The sequence below is a fragment of the Mycetomoellerius zeteki genome, unplaced genomic scaffold (assembly GCF_001594055.1).
Source record: "Mycetomoellerius zeteki isolate Tzet28-1 unplaced genomic scaffold, Tzet1.0 scaffold767, whole genome shotgun sequence".
In the NCBI taxonomy this organism is placed as follows: Eukaryota; Metazoa; Arthropoda; class Insecta; order Hymenoptera; family Formicidae; genus Mycetomoellerius; species Mycetomoellerius zeteki.
The window spans coordinates 71,708-87,639 of NW_017257794.1; the positions used below are offsets into that span (position 1 = coordinate 71,708).

The 15,932-nt window shown below is 32.0% G+C and overlaps 3 protein-coding genes across 3 annotated transcripts; 2 read left to right on the plus strand and 1 right to left on the minus strand.

Annotated features, from left to right (window-relative positions):
* Window positions 1-1,296: 1,296 nt before the first annotated feature.
* On the plus strand, window positions 1,297-3,976 carry LOC108729574 (inosine-uridine preferring nucleoside hydrolase). The gene is made up of 5 exons (XM_018458745.1): window positions 1,297-1,644; window positions 1,881-2,064; window positions 2,167-2,283; window positions 3,307-3,443; window positions 3,597-3,976. Exons 1-5 carry the CDS (start codon window positions 1,411-1,413, stop codon window positions 3,942-3,944), a joined length of 1,020 nt encoding a protein of 339 aa, XP_018314247.1. The 5' UTR covers window positions 1,297-1,410; the 3' UTR covers window positions 3,945-3,976.
* A 1,417-nt stretch (window positions 3,977-5,393) lies between these two features.
* Window positions 5,394-11,059, plus strand: LOC108729575 (potassium/sodium hyperpolarization-activated cyclic nucleotide-gated channel 2). The gene is made up of 8 exons (XM_018458746.1): window positions 5,394-5,644; window positions 5,757-5,972; window positions 6,342-6,501; window positions 6,597-6,733; window positions 8,065-8,272; window positions 8,769-8,978; window positions 9,572-9,883; window positions 10,991-11,059. The coding sequence occupies exons 1-7, from the start codon at window positions 5,466-5,468 to the stop codon at window positions 9,863-9,865; spliced, it is 1,404 nt and encodes a 467-aa protein (XP_018314248.1). The 5' UTR covers window positions 5,394-5,465; the 3' UTR covers window positions 9,866-9,883; window positions 10,991-11,059.
* Window positions 10,998-13,389, minus strand: LOC108729576 (uncharacterized). Its single transcript, XM_018458747.1, is given in 3 exon segments — window positions 10,998-11,417; window positions 12,033-12,527; window positions 13,206-13,389. Coding segments are annotated over 3 exon segments (1,095 nt in total). The 3' UTR covers window positions 10,998-11,001.
* Between the last annotated feature and the right edge of the window lie 2,543 nt (window positions 13,390-15,932).

The following is a 15,932-nucleotide window of genomic DNA, read 5'->3' on the forward strand; positions in this document are numbered from 1 at the left end:
TGTGAATATATAATTACACATGAAAGTATATATATTCTACATAAATATATAATTTAATATATAATATATATTAATAAAGTTACATAATTTTATAAATTACGTATATAATAATATAAACTATATATATATATTTAATATACTACATTTTATATTTAATTATAAATATTATATATAGGTATATATTACTATTAATATATATATATGGTTGAATTATATCTTCAAATAATATTATACATATATAAATAATAATATTGTATATTATTTTAATATATATTCTATATAAATATATAACTTAATATATAATTTAATAAATATATATATTCACATATTAAATTAAATACTAATATATTAAATAGTTTTCAATATCTATATATTATACTGTATTTATTAATTCTCGAATTCAAGATTCTGCTTTCACGCGTCTAAATAACAAAAGAATTCAAAAGCACGATTACTTTGAATTTCTGAGTTCTGTTTAAATTTAATATCTACTGAGGCATAGTTAAATACGTAATTCCTAATTCCTATCTATGAATTCTCGTATTTAGATCTACTGAGAGATAATGTTTAGATTATCTCTCAATATATTATATTTTTGAATATGAGAATTTAACGCATTCAGAAGAACAATTTTTCTGAATCTACCGACAATTAAATTTATTAGTTTTATGCAAAGACAATATATTAGCCCAAACAGAACAACAAAATACATCAAAATGAGTTGTGTTTGATAAAAAGTGATTTTTAATAACCAAATTTGCAACTATTTTGACGTCATTTTGACGTTATATAGTGACTCGTACGTGCTTTACTTGGGAATATCTAAGTGTATAATATAAATATATCTAATTTAAATATAATAAATAAAATATAATAATTTAAATAAATATTTAAAATAATATACGCAAGAAAATTTCAGAAATTGATGCGCACTCGCGCAGACTTCTGACAGTCGCAAATTAGTTTGTAAATATTTAGAAATTAAGTCCTAAAATTTTCAGATTTGTCCTTTATTTTCTCTGAGGTCCGGTTGCATCAACGTTACTTTGACTTTAAGCGAGATTTAAAACTCTCTCTCTCTCTGACTCGTTTTAAAGCCGAAAAAGAGATAGGGACAAAAAGATTCGAGTTTTAAGCCTCGCTTAAAATTAAAGTAACATTGCAATCGGGTTTAAGAAAATATGATTACTGTATGCATTATATTCGTACTCTGCGGGGACGAGTCTGATAAGACTAAATGACCTTATCTCTTCGTAGTAACAAATAAGACGCGTAATCAACGACGTACACATCACTCTTATCAATTTATCAATAAATACGGGAGTAAGTACATCTCGTCCGAATTACACTTTAATCTGAAAACGTCGCAGGTTCCTTACGTACGTTTTGCTTTGCGGTAACAAATTAAGAATGCTTTCGACGGCAAAATCCGAGATAAAGATGCACGAGGTGGAGGTCCCAAGAAACATTATCGTGGACTGCGATGCCGGTATTGACGATGCTTTGGCCTTAATCGTTCTCTTGGCCGGTCACACCACCAAGAAACTCAACGTTAAGGCCATCACTTGTGTTAATGGTAACACTAATGTGAACAATGTGGTGAGAAATGTGTTTAGAACGCTGCACGTGTGCGACTGCACAGATGTAAGTTATTGTATCATTCATCCTTGTGTTCTTAAAGAGTTTAAAGCGTTACATAAAGTTATTCCCATCCCAGTGAATATAATGTTACATGTAACGTACACGTAACATGAAATGTTAGCAAAACAAGGTAACTATAATATGTATAACACACTGTGTTATATTACAGTTATCTTGTTTTGCTAACATTTCATGTTACATGTACATTACATTATGTAACATTGTGTTTACTGGGATAGATACCTGTTTATCAAGGAGCGTATTCGTCTCTGTTGGACACTCCAAATGCCAAAGAGACAGCATTAGAACGTTATCACGGAAGTGATGGATTCGGAGATGCATACACCCATTATCCGGATATAAGTAAACTGCAAAAAGAGCATGCTGTGTGCGCTTTACACAGAATCACATCGGAGGAGCCAGGTATATAATTAATACAACCCTCTTTGCTATTACATAACACAAATCAATACTATTACTAACATAAACTTAATAATAAGATTTAATAATTATCTTATAATTAAGATAACATCTCCGTGGTTTGCTTGGGGCCCCTGACGAATATAGCGATGGCTACAAAACTGTATCCAGAGTTTGTGGATAACGTGAAAGAACTTTTTGTAATGGGTGGAAATTCAACTGGTAATATATGAAATGATTTGCATTAATCGAAAATTAGCTTACAATCTTGCTATCAATTTTATCGATAAATTTCTAAGCAACACAAGTTAATAAGGTCCGACAAGCTTGCATTGTTAAATTAATGCGTTGTTAAATTAATAGCCCGGTAAAAAATTTTTCAGGCATGAATATATATAAATATGTATAAACATACATAAACATGTATAAATATTTATAAACGTATATAATTATATATGACATATGTCCATACATGTTTATACATCTTTCTTTAGTTTGTAAAATTACTTTTCAGTGTACTAAAAATAATAATAATAATAATGAGAAAACATCAAAAATAATTAAAAAGAAAATTTTCGCTTGTTCGTTTTAGAAAAAATTAAGTTTGAAAAAATGTATAAGAATTGTTCATATATAGTTGCATGTAAAATTATATATAGTTATATGTAAGAGCAAATTTTTTTACATTTTTCCAAACTTGATTTTTTCTAAAACAATGCGAAAATAGTCCCATTAACTATTTTTGATGTTTTTTTTCGATATTATTATTATTTTTAGTACACTAAAAAATAATTTTATAAAAGAAAGAAAGATGTATGGACATATTTCATGTATAATTATATATGATTATGAATATTTATGCGTGTTTATGGATGTTTATACATATTTATACATATTAATGTATAAAAAATTTTTTACTGGAAGATTCAAAATGATACACGCGGCGATTTTGGACCGATAGGTGTGTATCGTTTGGATATGTGGCAGTCAAAGTGTTAAAGTGGTCTCTTTGCTCGTGAATTTTGAACGAACTAATTATAGCATTAGATATAACTGAATAGTTTGTGTTGCTGTAGATTACAAAGCCTCAAGAGAAACGTTTGTAATCAGTAAAAATACAAAATACAATGTCCAAACATCTATACAATGTTCAAACGCATTCCATTGTGTGAATAAAAGTGTGTAGGCTGTAATAATAATAAGCATTTATCATTTCGTTCTAAATTTTTGTCAATGTATTCAAAGCACAGGGTAACGTAACTGCCCAGGCAGAATTTAACTTCTACGCAGATCCAGAAAGCGTGCACATCGTACTCAACAGCATCAACAAACCTCTATGGCTATTACCGTGGGAGTCCTGTTTAGAGACCAGAATTACACATGTACATACACAATTTTATTCGCAATTTTTATCAGTTATTGAATAATCATCATAAAATATAATTATATTGTCAATATAGCAATTAATCACATTCCATTTAATTTCTATTATTGGCACAAAACAATAGTAGCTTCAGAAATAAATTTTTTTTCAGGAATGGCGAAGGGATGTACTAGGCAAAATAGACAAACCCTGCGTGCACATGATGAACATAATTGAGGACGGCAGACGCTCGCAAGCGAAAAAGCATTTTCCTTATTATACTGTGTGCGATGCTTTCTTAGCCGGAATTGTGTTGATACCTCGTATGGCCAAGAATGTTATCGCGTGGCACGCGGACATCGAGTTGAGCGGCAACAGAACCCGGGGCCAAGTTGTCCTCGATCATCTGTTATCGAACAAACCGAATGTGAATTTGATACACAGTTTTGATTCAGAGATATTTAAGGAGATATTACTGAATGCGGTGAACACGTTTCATTCAGTGACTACCGTTTTGTGATCATTAATTGTTTTGTGAACATTAAATGTAGCCGCGAATAAAAGAATATAAACAAATATTATATACTGTTTAGTTTTTGATTTATTATTTGAATTACCAGTTTTTAGTTTTGTACATTATTAATATTTTTTGTAAATAAATGTTTATTGTTATTAAGTATTATTAGAAATAGAATCAATTTTCTATATAATTTTCATATAATATTTAAATGTATTATAATTCTTTCTTTTAAATTTAAATAGGGAAACGGCGAATAACGAAAGATTATACAAAAGGACGAGACCTTCAAAGAAAATGACAAAAGACATGTAGATGGAAAGAGACTAGAGAATTTATTTTCAAAGTCACAGTTAAGAAAAACATGGATTTAATGGCTTTTGTACCTGATCCTACAAAGGTACTAAACCAGATATGCTATCATCATCCAGGGGAGATGCCAAGAAGACAGAATTCTATTCTAATTTCACTCATTCAATGATATTGAATTGTATGAGCACTTGATTTAGCAAACTTATCTGAATATTAAATTAATTTAAAAAATATATATACAATATGTTAAATATATTGAGCAATACATTATTTTTTCAAAAAATATAAAAAAATTGCAATCGCTTTGCCACATTAATTAAATATAAGGCTTTTTATGTGCTTTTAAACTCTCTCATTTTTTCGTGGATATTTTATTATATATGTAGGTGTACATATATAAATTTGCCTTTCCTAGACATAAAATTAGGTGAGAATGCGGTTTTTAATATCAAAAAATTATCAAAAGACGTCTATTCCAACTCTTATTTTATTTTCCATCTGATTATTCTAGAAAAAATATAAATTCACGAAAGTGTATAAATATTTTGATAAAGTATTATTTAAAGTAAGATAATATACATAACTTTTCGGGCGCAATATCCCAAGGAGAACAAGAAAATCAAAATAATGTCAATTTGACGTCATATTGACGAATTTATGTCATTTTTTGGTCATGATAAAAATCTCGATCTCAGATGATCTAAGAATTATTGTATACATAAACTTTATATATAAACTTGTATATAAACTTTATATATAAAAGCATTCTTAGATCATCTGAGATCGAGATTTTTATCATGACCAAAAAATGACATAAGTTCGGTTAATGTCAAATTGACATTATTTTGATTTTCTTGTTCTCCTTGAGATGCTACGTATCGTTTCTTTGAAGATGTAGTATATGATAAAAAATATAGTAATTGTAAAGGAATTGTATGGATTTGTAATTTTATATGAACTGAAATTAAAAAAAAAAAGAATATTTAATACAAAGCAATCCTTCAATATTTTGCAACAATCCGTGAATACATATAAAACGGATTTAAAAAAACGCAGTAATATGCACTTTAATTTGTCTCAAGTTAGAGTTTTGTTATTGTAACAATCAGTAAAAATTATAATCATTAAATATTAAAGCAAGCGGATTTACTGCGGGAGCCGTGCTTGGTACACATTTGTGAGGTGCCACCGAAGGAGGATTCATTAAGAAGAATGATTCCCGGAACTTCTCTTTGGTCGAGGCTACGACGTTGGTTTCTTGGTACTCGGATAGCGTCGCGAAAACATTCGTTCACGCAATTCTTCCTGAAGAGCACCCAGGCTATCGATTACGAGATCAGTCGACACCTCAACTCCCATCCCAACATGATCCATCCTTTCAGTACTTTCAGGTCAGTCAGAGGACTTTTTCCATTAAAAATTATAAGCGGAATTAAATAACGAATTGGCTAAGTGTGTTCTTATTGTGAAACGAAAAATACTGAGCCAATAAAATTTCTGTAGAATATTTTGGGAATCTGCGATGACGCTGTTTATTATAGCGGCTTTAATGGTCACTCCTGTCTTTCTGGCATTTTATTTCGACGAACCTGAGAAATGGTATCTTTTCAACCTTGCGATCGACAGCGTATTTATATGCGACATTGTGATCTGGTTTTTCACCGGTTATTATGATTCTCAAATACATTTAATAGTTCTGGACCCAAAGTTCGTGGCGAGGTACAAATGTAGAACACTTAGCCTTAATCATAAGATCAGTCTATGATAAAAAAAACTTATTTTTCTTTTATGTCTTTCATATTTATTATTATAAATAAAATCTATATTTAAATAACATAGAATTCGTATTTAAGTAAAAGAATAGAGACCATATATATGTAGCAATTCTTCCCCTATAGCTATAATAAAGATCATTTGTTAGGAAAAATCTTTATAATTTAACTGTGTGAATTCATATTTTAAAATTTATTATAAAATTTTTTACAGCTTTATGTGACTCCTTTAATCTCTATTCTTTTCAAAATGCGGACTCGAGAATTTGTTGGAAAAATGAATTTTTTAACGATTTACGAGATGATAATAATGTAGCAAATATCTGCGGGGTTTCTTCGTCATAAATCTGTTGCCAGTGCTACCCTTGGAGTTTTTCATCGTGCTCTTCAAATCGATGTGGTATTTGGCGGCATTGAACTTACTGAAGATATTTTGGATGCGAACGGTCATCAATTACTCACGCAGACTCTATTATGTTAGGATTTGTATCCGATTGTTCTTCTTTGTCTTCACCGTGCGACTCATCGATCAAGATCTTATTCACTCAAACGTTAAACATGAAAATTACAGGTTTACGATATTAATTTCCATCTATACAAGGTAGCGGAGATTAGTGTTATCATCATCGTATGCGTGCACTGGGCTGCTTGTCTGGAGTACTATTTGCCGCTGGCGGTCGCCAAGATGGTCGGACAGCATGATGCGTTAGTAATGGACAGAATCTATGCGTTATACCTCGAATGGAAAATTTATACCCATTAATCACTTTACATATATTAGCAACAAAGCATATTTGAAATGACATATAAAAGCATCTGTAATTTTTTCTATTTTTTTCTTTGTTTTGTTTTCTCTTTTTATTTTATCATTTGTCTATTTTAGCTTTCATACTGTACATTTTATCGAAGGACGTTCTGGAGATATTCTGGGAATATTTTTAATACGTCCTTCGACAATGTCTTTAGGATGTTCCTTGGAAGTTTGTGCTGTATGTTTTTTGTTTATATAACAATTTTAATGTATTGAAAGAGTCCCAGTTAGACAAGTCTGCCGAAAATAAATTTTATCAAATACTTGCTACAAATATTGATAAAAATACACCAAATTCAATGCAAATTCTCTTATATTCTGTTATAATAATGTCAACAAAGATGATGGCAGATAAATAACAAAATTTATTGACGTAACGTGAGAACAAATTGTCGGACAAATTGTTCAAAGTTTGTTGACAATCTGACAGTAAATTGATAGTAAGAATCGATCAAAATCGATTTGCTATTTGATTATATATACAGGCTTTGCTAGCAAAACAAAGTTTATTGCTAACAGAAATATTAACACCAGATTTGTCACCATCTTTGACCTAATTTGATATCAACTACAACAATTTACTATCAATTTGCTTACTGGGATGCTTTTTTCCCACGATAATTATATTTATAAAATGCGCGGCCAATCGGAACGACAATGAAGGCATAAAAAATTTGTAGATCATGGATACGATCGTCTTACATGCTGAAAAGGAAAACAAAATTTGCGATCTATCTAACGTGTGTTAACAGAGCTATTATTGCCTTAACTGTATCCACGCATTATTTGGACGTCAAGGCTCCAGAGGATATCATATATAATATGATTCTCTCTATCCTCGGATTGCTCGGATTTATTTATATGCTGGGTACGTCCGTCCTGTTTAATTAGATTAATTAAGAAAGTTTTTTTATTAAAATTAATTAATTTAAACGATGAGAGATTGTACTAATTTAACAAACTGCTAGACATATTTGGATATAGAAATAAAATCTGAAATATTTATTTTTATCTTTATGCTACGACTAAATTTTTTATCTCTTTCAGATAATCTTCAGTGACTTAAAGCTAACTTAAATTTTCATAATACATCTGAATTAAATTTCTGAAATCGTGTCTCTTCTATTTTAATTTTCACAATTCTTCTGTCGTTATGGATTTATTTAGTCTAAGATTAAGTTGTGTGGTTTTATTAATCAATAAAAGTCTGTTTTCTCGAAACGGCCGCAGCACAATTCTCGCAGTTAATGATAACGTTTCACTCCACTCGCAAGAGGCATTTACAATTAAACGAGCAGCTGCAACAGTACATGACATACAAGGAATTGCCGTATTCCTTGCAGCGACGATTGCTGGCTTATTACAATTACCGCAATAAAAAGGGATTCGAAAGAGACAAGATTATTATCAATCACGTGTCGCCCTACTTGCGAGAAGTACGATGGTGTCTTAAAAGATTTTCTAAAGAATAAAAGTATATTTTTACGAAAACCTTTCCATTCTGATCGGCATTCATAAATTCTTTTCATAAAAGAGATTTTCTTAAAGTTATATATCACTCTGATAAAATTTTTCAAATAATTTTTCAAAATTCTTATGTAAATTAAAATATTTTTTAGAATTTTTATATAATTTTATAACTTTTTAACAAATTTCTCAAATTTTTAATACGTAATTTTTTGTACAAACTTGTCGAAGTAATGATTGTGAGAAAATCTATATCTTTTTTAGAATCCTTTTCATTTGTAAATATTTTGAAATTTAAAAGTTTCTCATTTTATATAGTTTCTGGAAAAAAAGTATAAAATCTGAAAAAGGTTATAAAAGGTATTTTTTCTTTATAAATTAAAAATATGACAAATTCTGAAAAATATTATATTATGAGATTTTTTTATTAGAATTCCTTGTAGAATTGATCCTTTATCGTTTTAGAAGCTTCTTCTGCACAATTATCGCCGATTGTTGAATGATGTGGATCTGTTCAGAAATCTGCCGGAAATAGTGGTGGCACAATTTGTCGGCGCCGTGCGCTCCGAGATTTTCATGTCAAACGACGTGCTGGTTAGAGCTGGTGCGCGTGGCGATGCTTTGTACTTCATCGCCTGTGGCACCGTGGTTGTCTACAATAGTGCGGAGAAAGAGGTAAAAGATTTAGGAATCCGCCTTGGACTTGTCTTCACATCGTCGCTCGTTGCATTCAGCATATGACTTTAAAGTCTTGAGAGATCTAAACGCACACACTAATCCAAATCGATGAGATTCAATTCGTAAACATCAAGAAGTAACATCAATGTCATAATTTCACAATAATATAATTGTAATATAACACACATTAATTTAGTTCGTCTTTATTTCCTTCGATAAAGAATATGTGATGTATTTAAGTCAAATATTTTGTTATATTCGACTTAAATATAAACATTCCTTAATAAAAGAAATACACTGAAAGAAAAGATTGGCTGCTTCAGCAAATTAGATGGTAAAATATGGTATAGTATTTTTAATTGGCTGCAACCAATTACAAATGCCATATTTAACTATGTCATATTTTACCATCTAATTTGCTGCAGCAACCAATTTTTTCTTTCAATGTATAAAGACAATTAAATTAATTTAGTCAAATAAACAATTTTTTCAGTGTAAAAATTTCATTGTTGAAACTATAACATTAATGTTATGTTACTTCTAATTGGTGTTCACTGGAGACCAGTTGAATCATTCGTGTGTTTCTGCAGATCTGTCACTTGGAAGACGGCGCATACTTTGGCGAGCTGGCCCTGCTGATGGAAGACGAGCGTTGGATCGCGAGCGTCATCGCCGCGGAAAATTGCGAGGTCTACATATTGTCGCGTGCCAACTTTCAAAACGCCCTGATATCGTATCCCGATCTCTTGGCACATTTGCAAAACGTAATGCTTGCGCGTCTGGAGCAGACGCCGTTACTCGAAAAGGCCCGCGAGCCGGACTCGCCGAGGACAATGACCGGGAACGTCAATATCAGCAGTATAAAAGTTAAGAAGAAGGATTAAAGCGAACGTTGTGGAAATGTACGAGAGGCTTTATATTTTTACTTTCTGTTTTATTCCTCATTTATTTTAGATTTCTTTATTATTATCTCAACTCTGCATTCATTTTTTCATAAATTTTCATAATTTCATCCATAGTTTACTATACTATACAATTGTTACATAACGGCAACGTTTTAATGAGCTACGGAAAATAGCCTATTGACGGGGAAAAATACAGGAAAATATTCTTTTCCGATCTTTTGATAAGCTTTCAATGTTATACATAAATCTAAATAAAAATAAGGAATATCTTTTTATACGTGTCCATACGCACTTCTTTCGTGGAAACTAGAAAAGATAATTTTTTAATAAACAAAAGTTAAATGTGTTAAGAGTACTTTATAATAATAATAATAAAAACACCTAAAATTTCTTTTATTTTTTACAAACGAAAATTTTTTAATTAAAAGTCTTTTTACATCATCATTATTATATTTTTTAAATCATTTAATTTGTATTTAAAAAATTGTTTTATATTTTTTCTAATTTCGACGAAAGAAACTACCAGACAGCACACAATATTCATAAAATATTTACAAAACATTTATAAATATTTGTAAGATTTATTTTAAATATTTTGTAAATATTTTTGTGGTCCTAGATTACACAGATCATAAACAATTATTATAAATATTATAATATTTATTGTAAATGTTATAGTAAATGCTATGAAAATACTTAATAAAACATTATAATCCAAGTAAGAAATACTTATTAGAAATATTAATTTATATTTATCATAAATATTACATAAAATATTTAGTCTATATTTTAATAATATTTCAAATAAAGCTTTATATAAAATTCCTTATTATGGTCTGGATTACAGTACATTAAAAGCTCATCGAAATCGGAGGAAGACTTTTTTCTATGTTTCCTTTTGAGGGTTAATCATTTATTTAACAATGAAAATTTCAACGAAATATTATAAAACTCTCTTACTATTATATAACGGATCAACAATAATCATTCAGAATTAGTTCTTTAACGGACAGCAAATCTCGAAAGAGATTCATTGCATAAAACTGTATTTAATTTAGCTAATTCGACCATAAAACATACTAAATTCTCCCCTCTCCTTATTAGGCTCGGCCTAATTAGAAGCGGCGAGTCCTTCGTTTTTGCGGGTTCCTGTACGACTGCTGGTACACAGACATGAGGCGCCAGTGCTCGGGGTAATCGGCATCCCGGCAGCCATTCATCACGCTGAACGGCGGTGTCAGAGTGTCGATGCAGAAGGCGCGCCTCGCAAAGGGAGTCCTCGGCCGCGGCACCATCATCTTCATCGGCGGTAATCCGTTTCTGCGCGCGTCGTCGCCCGTCGTTGGTCCGCGTTTTTCCTCGAGACCGAGCGCGAAACCCACCGCGGACCGGATCAGTCTCGGATCCTTTCTTCGCCGCTCGAGTTCCGCTTCCGTTTCACCTCCCCGGCAAGCCATGCACTTGCGCTCGGTGATGCGTGGCACGGAATTCGACCTGGACGGCTTCTCGCATCGCCGTTCGCCACAGAGTTCTACGATCGAATTTGTTATTAATTGTTTATTTAATTTCTCGTTTACGCGCTGTTTAACATGCTTCTCTATGTTTCTCTATTATATATATTATATAAATTATTAAATATTATATAAATGTATAATTAAGCAAATAATATTATATATATATAACATAAATTACTATAAATTAAGAAAATAATATATAATATATTTAAGTAAACAATATATTATACAATATAAATTATGTAAATATATTAAAAATTATAGGTATAAAATATTAATAAACTCAATACTAATAACAGTTTTATATTAAAAATAAATAGAAATATATTTATTTATAAATAGTGATTATATAATATAATATATTAGTAGTTTTTAATTTATAAATAATATATGAGATCAATAATTAATAATATTTAATATCCATGATTAATAATATAGTTTTATACAAAGTTATAATTGAATTATAGATAAAACGATAGAAAGAGCGAAATATATAAATGACATAAATTTTCAAAGAGCAAGTTAAGTATATTAATTAAGCGAATCGACTAACCGCATTTGAACATTCCTTGTCCTAAACTACTACGATTGATTCGCTCGCCATTTAAGTAATCCTTTCTTTCCCGTGCTACATTATTCCTCACCGTTGCAGGAATGATTATAGCAGCATCGATTCTTGTTCAGGTCTCTTTCCGCCTCGTCTTGTCTCGCACAACTACACTTGTTTCTCTCCTCGTTACGAGACAGAAGCTCGCGATTTTTCGGCACTGGCGTGTGCTGGATCATGGCAAAGATCGCCGGGGCTGAGCCACCCTCGGAACCGTCGATGTGCGTCGCTCTGCGAGGCTCATATACTGGATCTATTGGCGTCTCCCAGCAAATCGCCAGGTCCATCCGGGTTTCCGGTTTCTTGCAGCCGAGCGCGGGTCTGAAGCGATTCTCTACCCTCGTTGCAAGATTCGCTCGATCCTGATTCCACTTCGCGTCCCGTTTGTAGCTGGCCGAACAAGCGCGACATCCTTTCCTGAAGATGGAGTCGTCCACCCGATCCGGGAGCGGCTGGTGCTGCAGGTTCTCCGCGTGCAACCTTTTCGCCAAAGCGAATTTGTCGATGCAGGCGGCGATCTCTGGAGAGAAAGATTCTTTCAGAGAATTATAAATTAGAGCTTATATATGAATGATTATTAAGTAATTATTAATATATTGCCTACATAAAAAATAATAGTGGAATAAGTCAACTTTTTATTTCTCAATAAATAAAATTTTTTGTAGATCTTTTTCCATAAGACTTTATTTTTTTTTTACAATATTTAAAAATAAATGACAGTAAAAGTCCCTTCTACGTACAATTTGAAACAATATATTAAAATAATAAAATTTATGAGCAATATCTAATCAAAATAATTACACTGATTGATAAGATTTCTATTTTTCAACATTTGAATAATGATGTATTTTACTCTGTAAAGTAAAAAAACAAATTGTAAATTGTTTAAATTTTTTTCAAAAATAAAGTCTTTGATTTCTAAAATTTGAAAATAATAAAAGTTTTTAAATTTATATTCTTTTTCAACATCTCAAAATACATCACCATTCAGATATTAAGACAGAAACTTTGTAACACGGTTTAATTAATAATTTTAAATGATTATTTATATATATTTAATATTTTTAATTAATAAATTAATTTTTAAATAATAATTCTAAGCATTGTCGTAGATACAAAGAAACCTTTGAGTCTATCGATCGTATGTTGGATCCTCTTTGATGGTCCTCTAAGAGAAAAGAAGAAAAAATTGTCGTACCATTCCTCCGTTCATCTTCCTCGAAGGTCCGAGACTTGGGACATTCAGGCGAGTGTCTTTTCGGAGAGAAGGTTGTCCGCTTTTTTAAGACGTGTTGGGATCGGTAATGGTCACAGAGGTCATCGTTCTTATAACGGACTATCGATTTAGCGCGACAGCGAGCACAATGCTCGGGCGATTCCATATTCATTTGCCGGCCGACTACTTTACTTGTCGCTTATTCGTCGCTTTACATAATGGACACGCGATTTATTATTAATGAGCAGTTGAGAGAAACGAAGACGCGTCTGCGAAGCACATCTCCCAGTGGAGAAACTCGGAGGGAATCGCCACTGCCGTTTGTCGCCGTTCTCCATTTTTGACCATGTCGGAGAATACCTGAGCACCACCATAGGAATGTCTCGATCGCGAAATACTTTCCTCCCACTCTCTCTCAACACTGGTTTCCTTGGCGACATGATAATTCGATAGCGAACTCGCTACTTACAAATGCTTACGCTTGCATATCTATTGTAACCCATATTATTATCGTCATTATTATATCCTACTCTAATGTTTTGATCTCGTTTTTATGAGACGAGCCTATCTTGGTCTCGAACTCAGTCTCCGTTTGATTTCGAAATTTTTGATATCGTCTCGGTCTCGGTCTCGAGTCAAGAGTGTCGTTGGTCTCGAATCGAAATTTTTTTAGGAATTATATTTTTACTGCGGACAAATATTATAAATTTTGATAAGCATTTGTTATTTGCCGAAATACTCGCGGCTCGAGGTTCGACTCGGTAATCTGGATGCACCATAAAACAACTGATATTCGCGGACTTATTTACTGGCTACGTTTACACCGTGCATTTAGGCCGCGGCCTATACAATAGATGTCCTTGTTTATCCTGTAGCCATAGTTTCGGTCTCGTCTCAGTTTCGATAATGAGACCAGTATCGTCCAAAACACTATTCTACTCTAGTAAATAGTAATATAAATCTCATAATATAAATGTGATATACTATATACATCTATATAAATCTATACTATATACATCTAAGAACGCTACTACCTGCTAAACAAAAAAAAGGGAAATATAATCTATTATTAGAGGGGTAAATAAACTTATCATTTAATAAAAGTAAATAATAATTCTATTACAAATTATTAATAATTGAAAGAAAGAAGTCATTAAATCTAGTTTACAACTTAGAAAGTGATGGTTAATCTAACTAAAGATTACAGGTTAAACTAAATCACTAAAAATTAATTACATTTTTGTGCCGCAAGAGAATGTTGTTATGAAGAGAGCGTGAATCTATGTGTGTGTATCATGCGCAAGCGGAGAGGCGATATCGGTAGAATTAATTTAATTACGACGGAAAAAGGAGGGGAGAGGTTGTAGAAGAATCCTATGGGAACAAGATATAGGTAAAGTGATCGAGGAAGTAATACCGGAATGTGAACATTTGGTGGCTGCCCTGAGAAAGCGCCTTTAGGAAGAGAAGGTGTTGAATACGAAAATTTGCTGTTCCGTCGATTCCGTTAATTTTGATTTTCGTCAATCCTGAATTTTAAATGTTTAATAGAACATTATTTGAACTGGAGAATTATTTACTGTTTAGCGAATTAGTTTAATTTCGCGAACAAATAAATAATAATCCATGAGACTTACAATTTTATGCTGTCGGAATGTTCGCATCAGATGTCGGAGCCTAATGAGATGGTGATGTTCATTATTCGATAAAAAAGACGCGCACAGACACTAAAATTTTTATGAAGCGGAAACTATTTAACGAAAGCCGTATGAAACTTTGTATACATGACAAAATAATGACAAAATAATGAGTGACAAAGTTAACTGGCAAATACAAGTGACAAATATAAGAGAAGAAATGACAAATATAAGACGAATAAACGACCGATAAAAATAAGAGCAGATATAACAAAATGTAAGACAAATAAATGAATGACAAAAATAAGAGAGCGAGTCTCGCGATGTCGCGGTTTATATACGAGTCGTTTGAGAGGTGGTTCCTTGATAGGATTTGTTAAGTAGGAAGATTCAGGATTCGGATTGGCGGGATTTTTCCACTTTTGGTGGAAAATTCGTTTCTCAGATTATTACTGGAGAGTTGTTTTTAAATTTGCTTCGCCTGCACTGTAAATTTTAATTTCCTTAAAGCTTACTGGTGACGCAACGTCACCTTCTCTGAGGATTTCAGTTTGGCGGTCACCCATTAGCGAGTTTAGTTTTAGTCTACTCCGTTTTCGGAGAGAGAGAGGGGATGTAACTTATCGTCCCTTCCAAGCGATCTAATTGTGATTTACGTTGTTCTTAAGTGAGTTTTATTATTTCCTTTTTTTTTCAATCGCTGGTTTTCTCTTTGATTAGTTGATCGTGCGATTCCTCGTCTTGACAGTATTTGCTTAAGTTTATGATTGACAATCTAGGAAAGAAACAAATAATTAAAAACTCCTCTTTGTCATCCCGCATTTTATTTTACTAATTTCCTATCGTCGACGAGAAAGCGTCCTTGGACATAATACTTAGATTGTTCTTGTGAAGTTAAAATGTCTCTATTGTCACGTATCGCCGAGCCCCGCGTGCGAGTCCAGACTCTGTATTTATTAACGAACCAATATTGGCTGTGTTCCAAATTTACTGCCAGCACAGAAAATGCTACAGTTTACGTTATGTGCACTATAGATTTTCAGTACTGGCAGTCAATTTTGGAACACAGTCA

What these genes read in the sequence shown, in the direction of transcription:
- LOC108729575 (XM_018458746.1), top strand. Translation starts at nt 5,466, where the DNA reads ATGATTCCCGGAACTTCTCTTTGGTCGAGGCTACGACGTTGGTTTCTT. An exon ending in GTCGGACAGCATGATGCGTT is followed by an intron (nt 6,734 to 8,064) that starts AGTAATGGACAG and finishes CGAAACGGCCGC; the next exon opens with AGCACAATTCTCGCAGTTAA. An exon ending in ACAATAGTGCGGAGAAAGAG is followed by an intron (nt 8,979 to 9,571) that starts GTAAAAGATTTA and finishes GTGTTTCTGCAG; the next exon opens with ATCTGTCACTTGGAAGACGG.
- LOC108729574 (XM_018458745.1), top strand. Translation starts at nt 1,411, where the DNA reads ATGCTTTCGACGGCAAAATCCGAGATAAAGATGCACGAGGTGGAGGTC. An exon ending in ACGTGTGCGACTGCACAGAT is followed by an intron (nt 1,645 to 1,880) that starts GTAAGTTATTGT and finishes TTACTGGGATAG; the next exon opens with ATACCTGTTTATCAAGGAGC. An exon ending in TAGAGACCAGAATTACACAT is followed by an intron (nt 3,444 to 3,596) that starts GTACATACACAA and finishes ATTTTTTTTCAG; the next exon opens with GAATGGCGAAGGGATGTACT.